Source organism: Etheostoma cragini, chromosome 20 (genome assembly GCF_013103735.1).
Source record: "Etheostoma cragini isolate CJK2018 chromosome 20, CSU_Ecrag_1.0, whole genome shotgun sequence".
NCBI classification, from domain to species: domain Eukaryota; kingdom Metazoa; phylum Chordata; class Actinopteri; order Perciformes; family Percidae; genus Etheostoma; species Etheostoma cragini.
Genome location: NC_048426.1, coordinates 706,191 through 730,856, shown reverse-complemented (window position 1 = coordinate 730,856; position 24,666 = coordinate 706,191). Strand labels below are relative to the sequence as shown.

At 40.2% G+C, this 24,666-nt stretch overlaps 2 protein-coding genes and 1 long non-coding RNA gene across 3 annotated transcripts in view; 2 read left to right on the top strand and 1 right to left on the bottom strand.

Moving 5' to 3' along the window:
• Positions 1–21,387, bottom strand: part of LOC117936197 — a 27,118-nt gene extending 5,731 nt beyond the window's left edge. Inside the window, exons 1-2 of the long non-coding RNA XR_004654902.1 lie at positions 21,163–21,387; positions 4,058–4,176 (exon numbers count right to left, since the gene is read on the bottom strand). This is a non-coding gene — a long non-coding RNA (uncharacterized LOC117936197). The remainder of the gene's footprint in view (positions 1–4,057; positions 4,177–21,162) is intronic.
• On the top strand, positions 7,525–8,574 carry noto (notochord homeobox). The gene is made up of 3 exons (XM_034859038.1): positions 7,525–7,915; positions 8,029–8,216; positions 8,336–8,574. The coding sequence occupies exons 1-3, from the start codon at positions 7,525–7,527 to the stop codon at positions 8,534–8,536; spliced, it is 780 nt and encodes a 259-aa protein (XP_034714929.1). The 3' UTR covers positions 8,537–8,574.
• On the top strand, positions 18,808–24,666 carry emx1 (empty spiracles homeobox 1). Its single transcript, XM_034859039.1, has 3 exons — positions 18,808–19,359; positions 21,214–21,398; positions 23,731–24,666. The coding sequence occupies exons 1-3, from the start codon at positions 19,011–19,013 to the stop codon at positions 23,896–23,898; spliced, it is 702 nt and encodes a 233-aa protein (XP_034714930.1). The 5' UTR covers positions 18,808–19,010; the 3' UTR covers positions 23,899–24,666.

The window sequence follows — 24,666 nt, the reverse complement described above, 5'->3', positions numbered from 1 at the left end:
AAAAACAACAACTGCCATGTGAAAAGTATACACTTTCTACAAAGTGATTAGTAAAATCCTTCTGTCATCTCCAGCTGACTAGTAACTTTTTCTGGTGATATGTTAACAGTCTTGCGTATGACAGCGAGCCTGTTTCAGGTAAAACTGCACGATGAACATCTGCATAAGCTTTACAATAGAATCACACCAGTAGTTCTGCGCTCTAAAAATGTTAATGTAGCCCGTAACTGGAAAAAAGAAATAAATAATGATGTTTTTAGGAAAAAGAAATGGAAATTAAACTTCCAATGTCTGGAAGAAATAGAGAACATCTGCACACTGGATTATACTGAATGTTATTCAACTTAAAGGAACATTATTCTAAATTTTGTGGAACTTGTGCTATTTGCTTTCTTTCTTTAGAGTTAAATGCGAGGATTTTAACCATCTGTATGGTTCACATGACGCTACAGCCAGCAGCTGCTTAGCTTATACAAGAAGTTGAGCCAAACAGAGCAGTTAGTTGTTCAGATTCTGCAATTCACAGTCTGAAATCAACAAATCCTATTCATCAAAATGTATGAATCCTTCAGGAATTTATGTTAAATTTAGTTGGATTCTGGCATTCTGGCTCACATAGCAGGACATGAGGCTTCTTATTAATTGGCAAAATGAGCTTTTAAACAAAGGGCTCTATTATAATTGTGCAATGACAAATATATCTTCTCCACCTGCTATTTTTGTGTCAAATCATAAAAGGTGTTATCTCAGAAACTATTACAGAAAAGTAGGTCTAGACAACACTCTATAATTTACAGAAACACAACAATCTCCCCCAAAAGCGATTGCTCTATTAAAGCGGTGGTGAGAAAAAAAACTTCCTTTTAACAGGCAGAAACCTGCGCTTCGCACCAAAATACCACACACACCGGCACACTGAATTTCAAGGTCAGGCTTTCATGCTGGTTTGTAGCCTGCTATTAAACAAAGAAGAGTAAGAGGTAGCTTAGCTTAGCATAAAGACTGAAAACAGGGGGAAACAGTTAGCCTGACTCTGTCCAAAGGAACAAAAAGCTGCCTTCCAGCCCCTCTAAAGCTCACTAATAAACATGATATATCTCACTTGTTTCATCTGTACAAAAATGACAAGTTGTGGTTATGCTAAGCTAACCATCTCCTGGCTGTAGCTTTACACTTTTAATGGAGACATGAGTGGGGCAAATAAGCATGGGAGCTATCATGTATGTTTCATTCTTTACTGTATTGTTTTAATGCACCTGACCTAAATAGTGGATGTATTGTACAAACTTGCAGAATCTAAACTTCCAATAATCCACTCCATTAGCTAAGAGACAACTGAGTATAATCTAAAATAAGAAAACTAATCTGTCCTGAAGATGCCTAGTCCACAGTCATGCTAGCAGCTCTAAGTTTCGAGCTAAAGCTTCAACATGCTAACGTGCTGATGTACAGCTCATTAACACCATGTTTGGGATCTTAGTTTGGCATTAGCATGCTAACATTTGCTCAATTAGCACAAAACACAAAATAGGATTACGTTTGTACCTTTTGTCATGACACGAAACATTGGACAAACTTCCTTTTTGACCAGATGATGGCGCTAGATGAAAATTCAAGAGATCACCGAGAGACATTACAATTCAATCAGAAGGGGAAATGAATGTCGGCAGCAAATCTCACTGCACTTCCTACAAAAGTCGTTTTCATCATAAACCACAATGTGAATGTGTAAATGTGAATTTTGTCACTAGAAGAAAATTCAGAGGATCATTCGGATTAATCATCTATAAAATCGTGAACGTCAGAGCAACATCCCTTCCCAAGAACCACTAAAAAAATTACCGTGTCTGCCCAAAGCGCTGAAACTTACCATTACTAAATTACTAGTCAGGATCAACGGAAGTACATATCCAGGATAAAGGATAAGGAATGACAGACATTCTCTGTGAGTGTTTGGGGTTCCCAAACTCTTTTCGCTTTTGGGTAACAACTAACTTAGCTAGCAAGCTACATGCTGAAAATGGCAAGCTTGGAAGATCATTTGGATGGTGCAACAAGGCAGGCCTGCTTGGTTCTTCTAACTTCATTTAACATTACATGTGGCCTTTTCTTTCGCAGGGTGGAAGTTTTCCCCTAAAACAATTTCCTTATCAAGAATATCTTTCAGAGCCTCCCTCTCTACATCCGAAACTTGGCGCCGATTGTGATTGGTTTAAAGAAATGCAAACATATAAAGGCTCAGAGCCAGGGGTTCGATTCTGATCTACAGCCCTTAGCTGCGTATCTTCTCTCTCACCTTTTCTGTCCTGTCAGTGAAGGCCTAAAAATGCCCCAAAAAATTATCTTTGAAAAAAGAAAGAATGACAATTACCCAAGTTTTTCTATTATACCAGAATGTATGTGTGGTGTAGCTGGCAATGCTAGACTACTAAATTACTAATAAAACTTCACATGTGAACTTAAATGTTCTTGCCAGATAAACTATTCTGATGCCAAAAATGATGTGGCTGAGTTATTGTTTTCTGCATAAACTAGGCCTGCACTGCAGCTATCCTTCCTCCGGGGCTCAGTGCCATAGTGGCCTGTGTTGAGTGCCAGACTGTCGAATACGCACATCCTCCATTCCCAGGACGGGGCTGTCATGTCAGTCAATAGATACCGTTTAGGGAGAAAGTTAATCCCTCATTAAGTCGGTAATGACATGGACGGTCATTTCTCTGAGTGGATGGAGGACTCTCTGGTCTAAATGGCCACTATTAGTCAGAGGAGAGCAGCTCGTACAGTAGCACTTCACAGCTCTGGTGTCAATGCAAATGAAACGGAGCTGCAGCGACTGGAGGTCCTCCCTGCTACCACACGTGTAAATGAAAAACACACAGAATCTGCATAGTGACACTGCAAAAGAGGCATCAATGCTGGAATTAGGCAGTTCATTTCACATTTGAACTATAGCTGAAGGCGTTAATTTAGTTCATTTTCCACTGAGAGAAAGATAGCAGGGCTGAGGTTTTTTTGGGAGGGTATAAGATTTACTTTGATCACTATTTCAGTTCCTGTACTATTATTTAACATTACTCACAGCCAGCCACAGTACATGGCCCTTACTGTTCATGAGGTGTGAATTATTAATTTGCAGCCTGCTTTTAAAAGAGCTGTGAATTCAACTTTGATTCAAGAAAAAAATCCGGACTCGGTTGCTATAAGATTTGGAATTTAAATGAAGTCCCAAGTTCTGTCTTGGTCAAATCCGAGGAAAATATACTGTTAAGGATAAGGCAGTACCAGGCAGGCATTTTTCATGCCTCACATCTTGAAATGTTTCATAATTAAACCTGTGCATTGAAAGGTTTGAGTGTCAGCAATATGAAACACACTTTCAACACAGCTTGTTTTTAGTGCAACGGTCAGTAGTTAAAGACCTGGCAGAGACTTACTTGGACAAGACAAAAGGCAATTAAATCCTCATTTTATATAATTGATTTACCTTTGGGATGTTTAAAAAATATATACGGTATTATACCAGAGATTTAAAAACAGCATCACAAACTCTTATAAGATCCTCATGAAATACTTCATACTCATTCAAATCAACACAACTGAATGTGTGCAAACAGGTGTGCATGTTCAGACATGTTTTTTCAGACATGTTTTTTCTTTCTCTCCCATTAGTGTACTATCATCGACTACTCCAACAGGAGGATCGTTAGTGAGTTATCAAGGTTAATTACAATGAAAATGAAATGAACCCTATACAATTATTACACTGAATTGACTTTTATCTTCTCTTTTGCCATCTGTCTTTTTCTTTTGCCATGTATATGCACCTGCAGTTAGCATCAAATGCAATACTTCTAAACTCAATGACTAGTCGAATCAAGTTGGACATCTCGACTCAAAAAAAGGAACCAATTGTGTGTTCTTCCAGCAGCGTCAGAACCGGTGTCTCGGTTGTAATTTTTCATCAAATTAGGCTCATCATGCTGCTGAAAAAAAGACAAAACCCGCGTATCAGTCCACAGCAGAGCCCGGATGTGGATTAGAGGCAGACGGAGCATACCTGGCCTTTGACGTGGACGCCCATTCATAGTCAAGGTGAGGGCCGAGGCCCAGCAGGTGCCAGTAATTAGCCCTCCATCCCAGCAGCGAGGCGACCGATCCAGGTCACTCCGGGTCGTCCTGTAAATGGTTCATCAACTCATTAGCGATGGATGTGTGTGGCCAGGAAAGGCCCAGACTACAGTGCCTGTTAAATGTGTCGGGCAGGTGAGAAAGTGATTCCTTTTCACCTCAATAATAATAATGATGACAGTGTTTCTCCATGCTTTTGTTTCATTCAATCATGTGTGAACTGAGCTGGAAGGTGAGACAGAACCCAGCACAGGAGTTTCTCCTCTGTGTCGCTCTCATTTCTGTTAGATCTCACTTCTCTGTCATACAGTATATCCTAACTCTTATTGAACTCATATTTGTTGCATCCATTGTTTGGAGATCATGACTTTGATCTTTAAAACTCCTCACACTGTTGTTTTTGCACTTTGCTCTAGATAAGAGCAGAAGGTTAAACTTCATGCTTTTTATGGATGCTTTTTTGTTGACTTCTACTTACTGTACATTTCAGACTTTTGACTCAACTGCATCTGTAGTTACAGTCACTAGTTAATTCTTTTAAAACTTAATAAAATAAACTCTTACGAATAGCTTCATGGAGTAGTTAAAATATGCTTAAACTCATCCATCTACAACCTTAAAATGCTGATAACATGTTAATGCATCAGTATGATCCAATGATATACAATATAACACTAGGGGGGGAAATGCAAGGGTCATCCTGCATAATGATTACTTTTGTTTGGGAAACTTTGAGAATGTTTGGCTTGAAATATTTAAGTAATTTTATTAAAGTAAAATCTTGAAAAAAGGGCATGATGCTACTTAAACTCAAGTAAATGGAAACATGACCACCACTGACTGCATCACAGGTGAAATGGGAATCTAAAACGATAACCCAGTTATTACAAAGGCTAGCTTTATTTGATTTTTTTTTAAAGAGAAAGCTTGGTAGTTTTATTACAACAGGACATTAAACGCAGAGATGCTAACAGTTCTAATCACTGTACAGCTATGATAGATCTTTTAAGTTAAACCCAGTTCTGTTATATGCAAATATGTATGAAATTTCAAAACCCAACTCACGCCAAATGCATTTTATATATTTTTTTTACACACTGTGCCGTAAGCAACAACTTCCAGTTGCATGAGAGTGTATGTGACCATGTACATTTGTTTTTGTTTTTGCATGGTGGGAGCCTGATTTGGTAAGGATGGCCCATAGAGCTGTTAGAGAGCAGCTCCTTTCTCCTCTCAGGCCATGACTATGAAAAGAGGACTCTCTGGGACAATGGTCCGCGTATTCCTTGTCTGGCTCCAATACACACAGAGCACATGTTGCCTTCCCTGCAGCATCATCAGAGGACACAGAGGGTTCATGCTGATGTCATGAGAAAGACATAGAAAGGCAGAGTTTGCATGTGCAGGCAGAAGATTGGAGGAGCACTTGGCTGCAGATGGCAATTTGCAATTTGTCCCTATTCAGTCTTTTCTTAGCTCAATGTGGCAATTGGGGTTTTACCTAATGGTTGCTTCATTCTCGATTAAATGTCCATCACAAGTTTTAAAAATAGTTGATTAATTGGCTTAAAAGTACATATTTTTTGGACTAATAATTTCACACTGCAACATGTATCCACTACTGGACAATTTAAGCATCGTATTCAGTTTGACAGGTCTGAAATTGTCTCTACAAAGATGAGATAATCCCACTAGGTTTGATTAGTTTCACTCATTTTCAAAACGTGTCAGTGATCTGGTCTCGTTGCGTCACTGAATTAAACCCTAGGTCTATTTCATGTTGTTTTGCCAGCTCAGAAACGTCTGAAATCATGTCTATCGACGTGAAGCCGCTGTGTTAAAATGAAGGTTTCTAACCCTAAATGTGAATATAGTGATTGGTCGGTAGAGGTTTTCTGCAGTGTGCGCCAGCAAACAGCGGCCTTGGGGTGGGTGGTCCGGTCCTACAAGCATCCTTATTGTTCAGGCCGGGTCGTCAAAGTCTGTGTTTGCCCTCTTCATTAGACATTCTAGTGTCACTGGAAGAGAATAAATACAACGCTCCGAGGTCAAAGGGAGCGAGCGGTTCGCTTCGGTGTTTAAATGTGTTTTAACAGTTACTTAGGGCTCTGCGGAGCCTCGCTGCCACCTCCAAATGATGGAAATGAGGCTGCAGAGTTTGCAGAGCTGGCAATAATCCAAGTTGAAAGAGATGATGCCTTTGTGCTGGGGCAGTGTAAGAAAGCAAATCACTTCCTTTAAAGAAGCCGCTTCATCTTCAAGCCTTTAATGAGAAACCGATAAAAACCGGTTTAAGGACATTATTTCCGGCGCAAAAATGTATTTCAGGAAAAAGGTTTCGTTTCCAAGGGCAACACGAGTGTGCAACTTTGAGTCATGTATTGTTTTTATTTAATTAACAAGACGTTTTGTATTCGCGCCCGCTACACGATTCCACCGTCAGATTGAAGGAATTAGACCAATTTGGCTGGATTTAGGAGCCAATCAGAGCGAGGCCTTTTCCCAGGCTCGCTTTCATTCAAAGGACGGACGGGATAGATCAACCTGTGGATTAACGCAGAGGCTGAGATTAGTGGCGATGCAGTTTGGTAAAACCAGCAGCACCGCTCTGTCCACACACCCGAGCCGCTGAATTTGACGCCTCAATTACGCACAGCAGTTATTCCATTTTAAGAGCGACACCGCTGCTGTTAAAAGGCACACTGTGCAAATAGGGCGCATTCATTTTATACAGGAAACAGATTATGGACTGTTTACATACAGGAGTATGGGTAGAGGAGAAAAGCATGAATTAGAGTATTGAATATTCCTAAAGTAGATTGTTTACAAAAGTGCATTTCCAAAAATACACATGGTAAAAAAGAAGTATAAATCAACACAGTAGATGATCTGTAAAGTGTACAGCTTGAAGTTGATCTCCAATTGTGAAGCGACTGTTAGGCTGTTAAAAGCATCTGTCGACCAGCCGGGACTTAAAAGGCTCCACATAAGATGATTTGGTAACATCAAGGCTTTCCCAGCGGTAATGATTACATTTGGATTTAAGATCCATGCAAGAATTTGTAGCCCAGTAAATCTCCTGGGTTCCCAGCCCCCAGGACTCTTCAAAAGCCTGGTCATTCAAAGGGTTAGGATGTTTGACAATCCCAGCTTGTACTACTCCACCAATTAATTGGATACGTTGTCGGGATGTTCGTTTCTCTCATCTGCTACTTAGAAAGACAAAGGATCGATGGGGGGGCTGTTGACACCTCCGTGTCCGGCCAGAGTATAAAGGCGGACTCTCTCCAGAGGAGCAGCATTCACCTTCCTGCTGAACCTGGAGCAACGACTTGTTTCTGCAAAGACCTTCCACATCTTATTTTTCCACTCTTTTTATTTTAAACATTTGAAAGAATGCAGGTGCCGAACAGACCGGTTGGAGTTTACGGATACCCCATGCGTAATTACGCAGCAGCGTCGCTGTACCCACAGTACCAGGGGAGCCAGTGCGCGCAGACAACGAAGCCTCCCAGTGGGAAATCTTTCACCATTGATGCTTTGCTCGCCAAGCCGGAAAACACAAGCAGCTGCCGGGCGAGTCCTCCTCAGTGCGGAGAGAAATATCACCCAGCAGTCCCCGGGATGCCTCTCACCGGAAACGTAGGCTTACCGATGGCAACAGCACCGTACGTCTACTCTCCGAACATGTTGCACCCAGCGCTCCACACACAACCCGGATATTCAGTCTACTGCTGCCCGCCTTTCACCTTCCAGTCATCGTGTCGGGGAGCGTTTTACGCACAAGGTAAACAAAAAGTTTAAAAAAAGTTCCTGGAATTATCCAGGCAAGATCTAAAATCCCAAATAAAACTATGTTTATGTGGCAGAGTGATTAAATGTGGCATCTCTACTTTGCAGCTTCCATGTCTAAAGTGAACGCAGGGCTGCATTCGTTCAAAACTAAAGGGGGGAAGTCGAAACGAATGCGCACCAGCTTCACCAGCGAGCAGCTCTCCCGGCTGGAGAAGGAGTTTGCCCGGCAGCAGTACATGGTCGGATCGGAGAGGTTCCTCCTGGCCTCGGCTCTGCAGCTCACAGAAGCTCAGGTATGAAAATATTGAGTGAACATCTGGATGTAAGCATTTGAAAGTGTAGCCCCAGAGGCATACACACGGATCTTACTACAGTGTTTCTAATTTACATGTTGTTGTTTGGCTCTATCCAGGTCAAAGTCTGGTTCCAGAACCGACGCATCAAGTGGCGCAAACAGAGTCTGGAGCAGCAGCAGGCCAAGCTGGCCAAACTGGGTCTGGCTGCTCCGCCCAAAAGTCCCGGATCTCAAGGGCACGGAGATGACGAGGATGAGGAGTTCTCCGACCTGGACGTGGACATTGACGTGTCTGATGACTCTATTGACCACTGTTGACCACCGAACGCCAACTGGACTTTCTGAGACAAAAAGACTTTTGTATATACTTCAGACAAAAGGAGGCCTCTGTGTCTCCAACTATGAGTATTTAATAGATGTATAGTTATATATTTAATTGTCTTGCTCTTTGATAAATTCACTTCATGTGTTCAGGTTTTGAATGAAAACTTCAGAAATATATTTTATGACATTAATGGCAACCTTGTCCTGTTCATTCCTTCTCACTCAGCCAAGTGTTAGAAAAAGGTTACACAAGTTTAAAGGTGGCATTTGGTGTTGCAAGAAAATTGGAAATCGTCATATATTATTGGCACGTGTAACACAGTTGAACTGGAAAACTAAAAACAAGGGACAAAAACATAAAAAGGGCCAGGAAACCCTTCCCCCTACAGGTTCTGCTAATACAAGAGGAGGGCCAACATCAACACACTTTTCTACCAAAGTTAGAACACTTTATATCTAATAAGAGATTTCGGTTTTTCCTTTTTTCTGTGCACTTGTCCCTGGTGACATCCCACTTGTGTCCACCAATCAGCATTTGTCATTTGAATCCAAATCTGATGGGAGTTCCAGGTTTGTTTTGCTACTGTCAGAACAAATCGGACCAAAAGCAGATCAGCTCAGCTTTTGAGTGTAAAACTCTTAAAACATTACATCCTTATATATACACACAATATCATTTTGATTGTTGCTCATTTAGTCTTATTGCAACTTCATTTACTGCATTTAATGTTTAAGAAGAATACTGAAATGAGCAGATTTAAAACAATGTTTTAAGAGTCTAGAAAAAGAGGTTTACATTACATATCAGAGGCATGGATACTCCTAATGCTGTTTAATCAACAGCTTAAGAAGCCAGACTCCTTAAAACTAACTACATCTACATTTTAACAACATATTAGCATTTTATTTTTGAGAAAAAAATAATTATTAAAGCAAACTGGGAAAAATGAGATCTTGGTTTTTATGATAGTTACTGTTTGCTGGTTTAGAAACACAAGGGTTTATTAATCTGCACATTAGTATCATAAAACGGATTCAGCTCAAGACAGTTATATTCTGCAGTAATTTATGTTACTAAATATAACAATGATGACCTACAAAAGAATATAAACTGTTAGCCTGACAGCATGTGTGCACATGGCACCAGCTCCGGAAACTAAAGTTACCCACAATCCATCAGGTGTCTCTCAACTAGGGATCTAATAGTAGTCCAAAATACACAACAAAACCCTCTCTATTGTCTACTAATATCAAATCACCACCTTTGACCTCCAGTTATTGGAACTCTCATCTCACTCTGTGCCCCGGGTGTAAGATGATGGAGACGTGGCGAGACATTTCCTCCTGGAATTGATCTAAGGTTAAAGTCTGGGACGGACTCGGGTTGCTCTCTGATTTAAGCTAAGCAAATAAATAACCAGCTCAGGGATTAGCCGTGATTCTCTGTAACCCGGGGTGGTAGGGGTCAGTCTGTCTCGGGGCTAGAGAGCTTGGTTCTCACTGTTTTTAATCTGTTTAAACGGTCAATACGCCTGTTCTCACTGCTTCTCAATGGACAGGGCTCACACATGCCCGCCCACCCCGGGCAGGTGTCCTGTCTCTGCTCTATTCAAACGCCACGGCTTTTCTTCCAGGTGGAAAGGGACTCATGCTGTCTGCTGAAGCCTGCCTGGCAGACATGAGGGATAAAACAGGAGGGGAGACAGCGTGTAGAAAGGATTGGGATGTCGCAAATGAGTCCATCAGAGCAGCTAATTGGGGTGCTCAACCTGAAAGTCCTGTCCTGTGGATAACTCAACTCCCTCATATTAAACAAAGAAAGCTGATGGGAACACAGAGCCCTCGCTCCATCTCTTTAATCCTTACATTATGTTTTTAAAAGGTTATTAAATTACATATTTTGTGTTACAGAAATAAATGCATTGTCACAGACTTTTATCTTTCTACAATCTACCTTACTAGAGCAGGATTTAGAGGTGGTCAATAAGACTATTATAAGCAAAAAAAGATCAGACAGATTCCTCACATGTCTGTTTTCCTTTGACAACACATGGCCAATTTAAATGGAGAGAAATGAAACGGATATATAAAAGCGATGTCCCATATTGACTTTGTGTAATCAATTAGTTATGGTGATGCAGGCGGATTTTCAACATATTTACCCATTAAACAAAGTGTAAAATGCCTTTATAAGTGACTATTGGAAAGGAAACACTAATCAAGGCTCCACCCATTCAACCAGCTGCCAGCTTGCACCTTGACTCAATCAGATCATTTGAGTGTGGACATGAGTTGTAAGCAGATGAACCTGTTAGTTTAAAGGCATTAAACAAGTGGAAAACTCAGAGAAACGAACATACGTTTGGGTAATAGAAAGTTTCCCCCCTTTGTTTATCATTTAGTGAGCCCTCAATTTCATCTCTGGAAGACTTTAACATATTTTACCCTAGGAACATTTATATTTATTATTATTATTATATTGAGGTGGGAAAAAAGCCACAGAAAAAGGAACTGACAACAGATTGATCTACTAATACCTAATCGATTCTGGACTACTGGATCAGTGCGGGTATCCAACACTATTATTAATTACTAAAACCATTTAACATCTTATATGATGGGTTTACAGCCTGAAAACTTGATTTTCTCAATTTCACAGTTTCTATAGTTACTGCTCTCTGCCTTGGGAAACAAATCTACTCTCCCACAGAATGACACAGTCTTTCCTCACCTCTTTCTTTGTCTGTAAAGCTTTATGAACACAATTATTTCCTGTTCAAAATGTATTTCAGAATAAGGGCCACTTTTGAAGTGCAACGGTTCGCATGACCAACTGGGCACTCAACCCAACAAAGCCACCCTACGAAAAACAAACAATGACTAAATCAGATCAGAAATGAGCAGAAAGATGAAATGCAAGCTGGAGAGTTATTTAAGTCCGATCCTACAACTTTGACTTTTTCATTCTTCACTAACTGTTGATGCACAATGGGACATTTGTAGGCCTGTTGTCAACACATCAAAGACAGACAGAATGAGTTCCCTTTCTACTTCTACTTCAGCAGAGGTGCTGGAAGAGGGAGAAGGCGGCAGGTTACAGTATCAAAGAGAGAAGTTTAATCAACACTAACAGAGCTGATCTCTTTCTCTTGTCTTACCACCCCCCCACTGCCTACTCTCTCCCGGTGTCTCTGCTCGGTCTGATTAGGGCTAAAGCACGCAGAAGGAGCAGAGTTTGTGTAAAAACCCCAGAGAGCCGTTTCTGATGTGATCAGCCGAGATACAGAGCTTCCCCTCCTCTCCTTTCTCCACAGCCCAACGTAATCCCATTGAAGGAAAGAAAGAAGCAGTCAGAGGCCTGGGAAAACCTGGAGAGTCCTGGAGAGTGGAGGGGCGGGGGTCACCGGGCTCATCGTCCCAATTAGCACAGGGCACCTTAACGGCTGGAAACATGCCAACACTGGCTGGGTTCCCTAAGACTCTCTACAGGGTCTGAAGCCTTTTGAAAGGCAACTGTTACATATTCATTTGCCTCCTGACTTGTTTCTCTTATTACTCCCCCCCCAACAATTTGTCCAGGAGACAGAGACAATATGTTCACCCACACTGTCTTCCTAGAACAGAACAGAACATATTGTGTTTTTACTGGCATGTACTGTAGTTTCTAGACCTGAAACGATTAATTGATTAGAAGACAAGAAGAATGAATCTGCAACAATTGATTATTAGTCCAACATTGGCTGGTTTTTAAATGTGAAGATTGTCTTTGTCTTACTGTGTATGATAGTAATTTAAAGACAATAACTACAAACTGATAATTTAATGAAACAAGCCCTTTGGAGATATCAACCTGGGCCCTGGGACACTGTGACCATCAGTTTTTCAATTTGGCAACCCTTTATAGACTATAAAATTCATAAAACTGATACGGAAAATGATTCAGTTGCAATAATTAACTTTATGTTCCCCTAGTGGTTTCAATAATGTTGTTTCTTTTTGTCTCAGCAATGCTGCAAAATTCCCTGATATCAACAGACTATCCTGGATAAATACCCTTCAAATAGATTAAATAAATAAAAAGGTGAGTCAGGTAAAAGAAAAACAACCCGCACTTACACTGTCAAGCTTTGGTCCTCCAGCAGTTCCAAGCAGATTTAGACTCAACTTTGTTTTCTAAGGCTCCAGGAATGAAAACAAGCAGCCAGCTACCTGTTAACTGCCAGAAGCTGACACTGACCAGCTGTTGGATGTGCAGCTAAAACAACCCTAAAGCACGCATCAGGTCGCAACATCTCATATTCAATGCAAATGAAAAAGATGGTCGACTCTAAAAAGCCGACATAAAGACATTTACTGCAACACCAAAACAAAGGAAGTACAAATACATAGTTTATAAAATGGAAATTGTACTGATGTGATACTTGATCAAGTATTTGGGAAACATGCCCGATATAATTTTCCCAGAACCTAAAGTTATATGTATTTAAACCCAAAGATTCAGCTTACTATCATATGTTACAAAAATGTGAAAAAGGACAGAAACAAATTCTCATTTGATAAGTTGGAACAAAAACATAACTTAATTGTATCATCTCTATATTCATGTGTAGATAGGCTACTTTTAAAATGATTAAGTGTCTTTCTGAGGAACAAACTAGCTTTTAAAACACTAATTGGATGAGAATGTTTATCTCCATCAAGCAAATGCACATGGAATGATACCACTCAAAACTTAGTCTTTACATTATTATTATTATTATTAAAATTATTATTATTACAGGCTGTTTCTTTATATGTCTAAATACGTCAAACATTGCACCTACACTAAGGGTTATTCCAAATTCTTTCCCTAAATTGGAATGTCCTTGGTGACTCAGCTCAGATGCCATGTAGCTCTGAGAAGGTGTGAAAGTTCTCATGGAGAGCAATCAGCTGCAGCTCCAATAGGACAGTGTACTTCATTTAACCAACGGGCGTTTTAGGGTAGGCGATTGTAAAAGCGGAAAAAATCCTTCTTTGCATTTTATTTGCAAAGGCGAGGGCCCCTCTACTCCATCTAACAGTCATTAGCTTTCATTACAAGCGTTTGAAGTAGAAGCGGTCCTTTGTGTCGCAGTGAAAGGGCCGCAGAGAGACGCACAATGACTTCTGACACATGCACTGACAAGAGGAGCTCGCCTCATCCCCATGTGTGGACAAGCAGCAAGTTCCTGTTCGCATCGTGCTCAGCCACCGAGAACACCATGACGCAAGTTAAACGCCGAATCGAGAGAAGAATCCTCTGGTTTCCCGATGACGCGTCATGTAGCCAACGTGCGTCTTTTACGCACACAACCATCCATGCAGAAAATAAAGAAAAAAAGAAATCTGAACAGGTTGGACGAGATCTTTATAATATTCGAGTCGGCACAAATGTCTGTCTAATGATACTCAGCAGCAGATAGGCCTATTCTGTTTATCAATTACTTTTTTTCTTTACAAACGCTGAAAAATTAATTTCAGGTATTTTATAAGCTATCTGAAAGCATATTTGTGAAATTGTATCCATATTTTATCTTATAGGATTATAGCATCACCAACAAATCGCTTGGCTTTAATATGTGTATTATACACTTTTTATAAGGGCTCAGGTTTACGCCATTGTCATTAAATGGTGAATGATTTTGCCTTTTTCCAACACATTAAGCTAGATTTGCATGCTTTCTCTTGATATGAACACGCATGTTTTCCCCAGGCCGTGTTAAAACTGGGGTGTTTGTTTATGCTGAGGAGGACAGCCGGTGGAGGGGGGAGTGGAGACTAGTACAGGTGGCTAAACGACCGCACTTCTCGTGCAGGTGGCACAAACGCAGCGACGTGCTACTTTTCCCAACTCGTTATAATGGGGTGAAATCTTCCAAGTATCTAACTGGGACAGATTAGCTGAACACACAACGCTAATGCCAAACAAAATGGCCAATTAGTTTACCGTATTAATGAACGCAGGAGGTGAGAGGGAAGGCCCGAGCCTCAGCTGGCCTCGGAGGGTTTAATCAACATCAGATCAGATGAGCCAGATCTGAGAGCCAACTCATTTCTAATAAAGACTAACGTATAGTGCTGATCCCTGCCTCATAGGGAATCACGTACCTTGTAAAAAAGTAGTCTATACATTAGCCATAGATCATCAAATTCAAACAATCAAGTAAGCCATCACATTTTACAAGGGGTAGAGTTGTTTGAGATGTATTTCAAATACCATATTTTAAAAGATTTAAGCTAAAATATCTCCATTAAAATGAATTAGGATAATTTGGTTCTTTGACAATTGGAAGCTGGTGGTTTGATCCCTGGCCCTGCAGTCCCATGTCAAATATATATGTTAAAGTTGTTGACTAGAAGAGTGCTATAGAAATACAGTACATTTACATCGGATTCATTAACAAGACTTGTATTGACCTCCCACTTTTGTACTAATGTCTAATCAACTAATCCATCAATCAAACAAGTGGCAGTGGGACCTCTGGGAACTGGAACTAAACTAAACCCCCACTGAGGCCAAGGATCCAGTTGACCTGTGCAGACAATCTTTAACCCTATGAACCGGCTCTGACTCCCCTCAGCCACTGGGAGGCAGCATTGGTCTAAAAACACCACCACTACCACAGTGGATGACTGGTGATGGATTCCCCCCCTGGAGGTACAACATCAGGCAGCTGATGGAGCAAAACGTGTCATGTCAAGGTTACAGGCCTCTGTGTTTGGAAATAAAGTCTGAAGACTGTCATACAGTATGTTTAAGACTGTCATACAGTATGTATAAGACTGTCATACAGTATGTTTAAGACTGTCATACAGTATGATTAAGACTGTCATACAGTATGTGTAAGACTGTCATACAGTATGTGTAAGACTGTCATACAGTATGTTTAAGACTGTCATACAGTCTGTTTAAGACTGTCATACAGTATGTGTAAGACTGTCATACAGTATGTTTAAGACTGTCATACAGTATGTGTAAGACTGTCATAGAGTATGATTAAGACTGTCATACAGTATGTGTAAGACTGTCATACAGTATGTGTAAGACAGTCATACAGTCTGTTTAAGACTGTCATACAGTATGTGTAAGACTGTCATACAGTATGTGTAAGACTGTCATACAGTATGTTTAAGACTGTCATACAGTATGTGTAAGACTGTCATACAGTATGTGTAAGACTGTCATACAGTATGTGTAAGACTGTCATACAGTCTGTTTAAGACTGTCATACAGTATGTTTAAGACTGTCATACAGTGCAGTAAGTTTAAATTACTATAATAATAATAATATTCTAATTGTCTTCATTATGGTGAGCACCTGCAAAAATATATTTTTCACATACCGGTTAGTTTATTTTTCTCAATCCATAATCATCCGTTCAGTCCAGACGCCATAAGAACAAAATCCTGTTCAGGCCACTAGAGGACAGCACTTGTATTAAAGTGAGACATCCGTCTTCACAGTGGCTTCTTTCTTTTTGTCCCTCTTTTCCGATGGCACCCTAAAAAAACAACACTCACCAGACAATAACTAGTATGGTATCGTTGGCCATTGGTATGACTGAGGAGTTGTCCTGACTTTAATAATGAAGTTTCTTCTTTTTTACTATAATTGTTGGTTTGTTGAGCTCAGGTCAAAGTCATTTGTAACACAAATTGTTAGGAGACAAAAGTCAACAAAAATCTCATATTTTTCCTTTTTGACCCAGGACTCGCTGGAAAACAGGATCATCCGGTTGAGACAAAGTGAAAAAAATCTTTAGAAAAATAAGAGCTGTGAATGTGGGGAAATCAGTGTTTTTAAACTAAATCGAACAATTTTACATGCCAGTAATCAACTGTACTTAGAAACATGTGCCTGTATGCCAATGTTCTGCAGTCAAATGTTTTAAATTAGGCTTAAATAATATACTTGTTGCGTAAAAACAATATCTTTTGTTTTACTTAATTGGCCAAATCCAACAAAACCAAGCCCCTCCTGTAAAGAATCTGAAGACTTCCAGTGCAATAGGCCTTCACAGGATATTAAATGAAGGTTTCAACTCGCCACCTATTGTCTCACATGTACTAAATAATCCCCAAAATATGATCCTACTATAGAGGAATGTCACCCTAAGCCTATAAAACTAGATCCTTCTAAAGACCAGGGCCCTGCTGGCTGAAGATCACTTTGCTCAGCCTTTCAGTGGCTCTCCTCCGGGGCCTCGGGGAAAACCCAATAGTGGAACAAAGGTAGACTGCTCTGCTTTGTTTTCGTTAATGCAGAGCGATTTGGACATCTATTAACCAGCAGCGCTCAGGGTCAGTGCGTAAAGGCGCACAGGGTTTCATCATTAAACTCAGCCGGCTCGCTCACCCCGCAACTTCCTGCTGCTGCTGCTGGTGCATTTTGGGTAAAAAGACTGTAAAATCCTGCAATTAAGAGTTCTGTCACCTGAAATGTGACGTTGTTTATGATTTCCATAATATCCTATATGTACTAATGTATTCTTTTTGAGTTGTTTTTCCTTATTCCCGGTGATATCTCTAACACTGTGATATTCTCAATAAGTCACAACGGATGATTTATAATGTGAGCTTATGACCAAAACACAATTCTTTTAGACAGAACATGTAGATTAAACAAAAAGATGTTGTATCCTGAAACGAAATAACTCCGCCAAACAACAGTTTTTTTTTCTTTTTTTCACATCCATTCAGCGATCATAATCGACATAAACACGTTTTTTTTTTTTTTTTTTAAATGACCTCTTCAATATTCGACCGTGGCTCTCACGAGTCCTGCAAGTGAAGCGAAATACCTGTGAACCTGCACCAAGCAGTGGTGGGCACACCCAGTAAATTAATAAAGATCGGTATCTGTGTTCAGGGAGGAGAGGATGGAGCTTTGTGGAGCCCGAGCCGTTTCCCAGAACCTGCTGCAGTCTTTAGGAGCCTTTAGGTATAAACGCCTAATCAACAACTTGTTTTACCTCATCATTTCCATCGCTAATGATTTTCTAATGCGACCTCTACGCAAACGGCCGTATTAAGAGGAGAATTATTAACTTGGTTAGGGCACCGTGGAGGCTGAAATACTGCGGAGGACCTGCTGATGAACTGTTCTCAGAGGACACGGTGAGCGGCCGGGACCCGACTCGGTCCCCCATTACCAGGGGACTGATATGGGCCTCATAACATGGTCACCTTTAAACCCTCAGACAACTAAATCTCCTTTGGAAACAAGCCTGTGATCCCCTACCATCTTAATACTCATCGTCATTATTATTGTTATTATTATTAAAATTAATAAAGTAAGGCATTTGAAAAGCCTAAATGAAAGTTTTCTTGGGCGCTCTTCACACACTTTATTGCAAAAGTAGGCTCATTCATAATTTGGAATAATGTAGGCTATCAAAGAAGTAAATAAAAGGAAAAATAAAGGCATGGCTATTAGTCAGTAAAAATTATATTATTATTATTATTATTATATTATTATTAGGGTATTTATTTTGGTGTTCATTTATAGGCTTCACCCGAGTTTTTTCCCATTTGTGTCTTTCTTTTGAAAGAGAGAGCGTTAAGTTCAACATGAATGCTGATGAACACACTAAGAAACACGATTACAATTACAATTTGAAAAAGATTTATGGGCTAAATACAACCAATTATGCGATTTATGCAGGAGGAAAATGTTGTGTCTGTTGATACAAAAAATTAAAAGAAATTTAATTTAATTAAAAAATGTCCTAAAATGAAATAATAGCCCTACTGTGTGCTAGTGGAGAACAGAAGTGACCCTTCCAGCCTGTAGGCCTGTTTCAGGCTGCTAAAGGCCATGTTTAGCGCACATTCACAATGAAGGTTACAACACGAACATTACGCACTCTACGGGTAATGAGTGGAATTCCCACCCGTTTTACCACAGTACACGTTTTAGATAACCTATCTCCGCTTCTAGAACTCCTGGATGAGTGAACCTGCACTGAAACAAGGGGAAGTTTCTCCTCCCGTCGGCTGATTGTTTCCCTGAAGAAAAACGAGATATTAAGGCAGAATAGGACACACAATGACCCGTTAATTGGCGCAAACATGTTTTCTCAGCGTGTCTCTGTAACGAAGCTGCCCGGGTTTGTGTGATCTATGAAGCAGCAGGTACTTCAGGAGACCTATTGGCAGGTGCTCTGGTCCAATCAGCTGTCTCCCTGCGCAGCGTCGAGCCACGCTGAAGCTTGGAGGCGCCTTTTCTTGGTGCACACTTGTGCACAGAAACCCTGGGACTGCGCGCGGACTTCATGGATTAGGGCCATTTGCAGCACTGTTGACTTTTGAAGCAGCATCTCCGCTGAACACCCCGACATCTGAGCTCATGATGCATCTCTGAGAGGGGGCTTATCTTTCCCACCAAGAGGAAGGAAACAGACTGATCTCTTTCTTCGGCTACTGCTTTCTATTTTTTATCAAGAGATGATGTTTTCGTCTGCAGGCAAGCGCTGCTTCACGATCGAGTCTCTGGTCGCCAAAGAGAACCCTTTAATCGCCGAGGACCCCATCCGTCCCACGGCTCTGAGTTACTCCAACCCGACGACAGAGGTCTTAATGAACGGTTACCCGGCTCCGCCGGGCAGGTCCATCTACCAGAGCCCGGACCTGGTGTTCCCAGAGACGGTAAACCACCCCTCCCTCACCGTGGCCCCTCACCAGCTCGGAGGCTCCCACCTACAGCATCCGCACTTCTTCGGGACGCAACACCGAGACCCGCTCAACTTCTACCCCTGGGTCCTACGGAACAGGTTCTTCGGACACAGATTTCAAGGTATGGTGAACATTGGGAATGTGAAATTGATTTAATTTCACTTAAACATCTTACACAACCTAGCCTACTTTGATGTGCGCAATTATTTTTGCCTAACTAATCTGCCTAAAACAACAAAGTGAACCGTAGGCTAATCTGCACATAAACTAGATTTAGGTGTATTTGCATAATTCGAAATTAACCAACAGTATTTCAGAGGCGATAAAAGCGTGCTCCGAGCTTCTGGTTTTTAAGAGGTTTCCGTATTATAAGGAGATGACATACAGTTGTATTGCTGTCAACATTGGAACTAATTCCCAGTTGAATGATCACTTGCGGCCACAGACGAACGAGGCCGCGGAGGGTGCAGCAAGCTGCCGGACTTCCCCTCTCTCCGCCGGGCAGCTCCTCTCACACAGCCGCGGGAGGAGATCAGCTCGGATGGAGATTAGTTCCACACAAAAAAACTTGCCCTAGGTTATAATCATCTAGCACAACAGTCATCTGTAGAGACAAATTGATAAAAAGCCAGTATAATAATTTAAATATAATGGGAATAGAAAGGCAAAAAAAAGGATTTGTAGTTATTTATTTAACCTCACTCAGCGCGCTTGTGCACGGATTATTACCAATGAATGCATCTCTGTGACGTGTTATTTCTTATGAGAACATTTTTATTTTCCTATTGATTTTTAATTGCATCCGTAAAGTTATGGACATCATTTTTTAAATCTTACATTAAGGACAATGCAAATCCCAACAAAGCGCATTTTGTTACAATCAAGCCTTTTACACTTCCATTACAGGCTGATTTATTAATAACCCATAATGCTTGGGCTTATAAGAGGACAAACCAGTTTAAATAATTAACATTTAATGAAAAATCTTAGCATCAACACAAATGACAGGAAAATAGAATGGTTTTTTTTCTAAATAAAACATCTCATCTTCTCACAATAGTTTGATTTATTACGGCTGAAAACATGCTGTATCACGGTGAAAGCAAGTAGTCCGTTAATTAACTCAAATTCAAGGTAAACAAAAAATACACAAATCACACAATATCAAACAGTGGATCTTACTTGCTGTATTTTTCAGTAAATTCAATTCATTTAGTAGAATATAATTTTTTTTTCCCGACTATATTATAGGCAGTTTTTGTTGGATTGTAGTGGTCTACAACAGAGTGTGCACGGAGGTCATTTATGTTGGGTTGATTTTAATTCTTTTGAATTAGTTTAAGAGCATTTTCGGTACAATTACACAGTAGCCTACTCGAAATAGGCTACAAAAAGCATTCAAATAAATAATATAGGATTTGTATAATAAAGGTTCTCCGTCTTTATATCCATAAGCATGGGCTCAGTTATATGCTGTAGAAGTCATTCAGCTTTGCATTAAGCCTAATAGGAAAAGAAGAGCAATAGAAAATAACTTAATGGAAACCGCTTGTAGGCTTATTGAACTGGCAATTTGGCAAACAAAATTCCAATATGCTACTATTGTAAATATTTGATATCTGGTAAATGGTAGGCCTATATATTATAGTAGCCTAATATTAGGAGAATACATCAACTCCTACTAGTATTAATACATATAAAACCCCTAATAACAACACTGTTAATAATGATGAAATATGTAGGATATTAATAGATTCAAAGTTTTGCTTGACATTTGCTTCCCATTAGCACGCTAATGCCAGCTACAGCCTCAGTGGAGTGGCCCATTAACACACTCCGATAGGTGGCCTATTATACGCCTGTTCAACGCACTGACAGCCGGCCTGCACTGTCCACACACATTCCCGTGTTCATTTAAAGTTACCTTTGAAAGCCAACTGACGGCCCTTGTTGTATTCCTTGAATGTGGTGTCAGGTAACGACGTGTCCCAGGACAGCCTGCTCCTCCACGGTCCTTTCGCCAGAAAACCCAAACGCATTCGGACAGCCTTCTCTCCCTCCCAGCTCCTCCGTCTGGAGAGAGCCTTCGAGAAGAACCACTACGTCGTCGGGGCCGAGAGGAAGCAGCTAGCAAACAGCTTGAGTTTATCTGAAACGCAGGTAAGCTTAGCTAGCTAATGTTATGCTAGCTAGCAGATATGGACGTTTGCTTGTTTTGTCGTTAAATTAGCTATGAATGACGGCTAATTATCACCTATACTTGTTCTAAAACCTGTAACTGTTTAAAAATGAGCAGTTAATTTTTAAAGCATTCACTTTACCGGGATAGACTAGCTACATAATAGCAATAATTTCTATGGCAACATTATTTTCCGTTTAACCCCAGAGCCGAACTTTGATGATGTCCGTCTTAAGTATCGCGATAAATAAAACAAAACAGTAATTATACGTATATGTCTAAAAAGAATTGTTTTTTTTTTTTCAAAATCAAAATAATACATGAATATGTACGTTAAATATTCGTGGGATCATTCAGCATATACAAATATAATTGAATGATTCCTAGACAGCTTAATTGTTCCCAAAACAGTTCCCACCAAGATAGAAATATTACCGAAAATACATTTTAAATGAGTCGACCTCCTGATACTGTAATATCAAACATAATAATACCCACAATTATAACTTAAATTTGAAGCCACAAAATTCATTGAAAAGTCAATTATTATTTTGTTTTTTTACTGTGTGTTTAAAACTGTTATTAGTAGGCTACTATTTAAAGCATGTGTGAAATTATTTATGTTAGACAGTGTATTGAAATATAGGTTAATTATTTATAAAAAAGGAATCCTTCTTAATGTAGGTTATTAAAAGTATAAGAGCCAAGTACACTGTTAATGAAAGAGGAAATCATTAATGTGAAATCATCTTGCATTGGCTATGACAGTATTATACACGTTGAAACCCAAGTAAGAAGAAACCCAAACTTTTTTTATACATAAGTTTCCAATTGAAATAATTCTCTTCTCAGCCAAATGAGACTGCAGCCTAGTCAGTGTCTATTAAAAGGTGTTTAATTCATTCATGCTATATGATAAAGGAGTGTAAATATTATTGCTGGTTATGTTTAATGAGTCCACATTATGTGGGTGTCAATTAGGCCTAACATCCATAATATAAAGAGAGGTTTCCTGAGTCAGCGATACGGATAAATGTTGCTTGCAAGTTTTGTGTCAGTCAATAAGAGCTTGCAATTAAGCACCAACTGTATTATGCAAATTATGACGACAGTGGACTTAATTTGAATGAACTCCCTCAAAGCTGAGTTAGTCTGCTTCCTTAGAGTGATCACTAATAGACCAGTTTCTAGTGACCTTTTTAGTTTAAAGTCTTCCGTGCTGCTTCCACTTTAGGAAAATGAACAAAAACACTCCCACCAAGTTCGGAGAACTTAAACAGCATATTGTGGCTCCTTGAGAGTTTCATTGACAGTTTTTAACTGTCTTTTTTTTATTTTTTGGTGGTGAGGATGAAAGAATGTCATTGGTGGATTAAGGCGTTTGTATAAAAACAAAGGGTATTTAATTAGTTAATTAAAGTACACTGATTTCAAGAGGGTAAATAATATTTTAGAAGAAAATAATTTATATTCTAAAAATAAAAATAAAAATAGATTTTTCATTTTTTCTTTAATCTAATTGCTGCCATACCACCAGGCAGACATTTTAACCTAGTACAGTAGTAGTCCATGTTTTAAGCAAAAATGCCAAAACATTTCCTTATTCCAGATTTGCTGCGTGTCTCTGTTTTAAAACAGTGTGAATGGAATGTGTCAGGTTTTAGATAGTCTCGCATTGCAAGACTTTGCCAGTTTATTGACATTTCTTAAAACCGATCCCAATCATAGTGCCTCTGGAAAATGGCCTCGGGAAGGAACTTGTTTTAGTGGAACACGTGCACGTAGAGAAGCAAGATTTGGAATTAAAATGGCTCTCGAACGTGTGATGAGAATTAAGAATGACAGCACAAAGAAAGTGGAAGGTGAAGGCCAGCCGGCCGAAAAATTAGGGAAATCCGGCTGAACCACCGGCGGTGGAACTATACTGTAGGCTAAAGGAAACGTTGTTGATATGGACTAGGCCTCGGATGGATGGGTCGGGGAGAAAACCCCGACCCAACCATGTCACCTTGTCACCTTGGAGGAAATGGTGCATTTGTTTGGACATTTTATAGACCAAGCAATTCAACGAGTAATTGTGAAAATACTCAGCAGATTAACAGATAATGAAAAGAATAGTTAGTTGATTGCAGCCCCACTCCGTCCAGCTCCCTACAACTAAAGTTACACCTGTATCTGACAAGTCCCAACGTCCACCTTCAGAAAGCTCTACTGCGTATTGTCTATATTTAAATCAGTGCCTCTCTGAAATGATACTAGAGTCTGCTCAACAAGAGCATCATCGTCATTAACCTCGCTTATGTTTCTGTCCAGGTGAAGGTATGGTTCCAGAACAGGCGGACCAAGTACAAGCGGCAGAAGCTGGAGGAGGAGGGCCCAGAGAGCCAGCAGAAGAAGAAGGGAAGCCACCACATCAACAGATGGCGCATCGCCACCAAGCAGTCCAGCTCCGAGGACATCGACGTGACCTCAGAGGACTAAAACTGCGCTCCGACCACCGACAATGCTGCCCTAAAACCCTGCGTCCCCTTCAGACGCATCAAAGGACCAACACTATTTATTATGTAATATTATTAAGCATAATTAGACACATTAGAGGACAAAATATGTGATCACCGCACATCTCTTCATCAAGGTGCTACTCTCAGTGACACTGAAAGAAAAAAATGGTATTAATGACATCCATCCTGAATGTCTCTGGATGAGGAGAGATCTTTGGTGTGTGACGACCAAAGATGAAGAGAAACAACGCCAACTTTTATCATAGTCTGTTTTCCTTTCTTTTTTAAAACATTGTACATAGGCCACTTACAAAGGTTGTTTCTGAAAGACGCCATTTGTTTCATTAAAGCTGTTTTTACCACCCGCTTAGGTCATTAACACCTCATGGCTCACCCCACCCACCTGCGTACCATGTTAATTTAAATTAATTAAAATCTCCTCAATGATGAGAACACGTCGCACACTTTGAATTCACCCAGTGAGTCGGAGAACAGGCTGGTGACTGGCTAGATGAACAAAACAGGAAATGAAACCGTGTGTCAAAAGAAGATCTAAATATTTGCAGCATGATTTGATTTTCACCGGTGACTTGACACCCATTCCAGCGCTCTGTTATGCTTCCTAATAAAGATTCTGCACAAACAGGTGATTGGTGACCAGCTGTGCATGACTCGGGGACAGACGAGACGCTGCAGGGACCTCTGGTGTTAGGGGCGAGTTGGGCCTCACAATGAAAGCCAGTTCACA

Bases quoted from the DNA above. Each gene is read 5' to 3' on its own strand.
- noto (XM_034859038.1), top strand. From the start codon at position 7,525: ATGCAGGTGCCGAACAGACCGGTTGGAGTTTACGGATACCCCATGCGT. The intron at 7,916-8,028 runs GTAAACAAAAAG...TCTACTTTGCAG, and splicing joins GGGAGCGTTTTACGCACAAG to CTTCCATGTCTAAAGTGAAC. The intron at 8,217-8,335 runs GTATGAAAATAT...GGCTCTATCCAG, and splicing joins TGCAGCTCACAGAAGCTCAG to GTCAAAGTCTGGTTCCAGAA.
- emx1 (XM_034859039.1), top strand. From the start codon at position 19,011: ATGATGTTTTCGTCTGCAGGCAAGCGCTGCTTCACGATCGAGTCTCTG. The intron at 19,360-21,213 runs GTATGGTGAACA...ATGTGGTGTCAG, and splicing joins CTTCGGACACAGATTTCAAG to GTAACGACGTGTCCCAGGAC. The intron at 21,399-23,730 runs GTAAGCTTAGCT...GTTTCTGTCCAG, and splicing joins TGAGTTTATCTGAAACGCAG to GTGAAGGTATGGTTCCAGAA.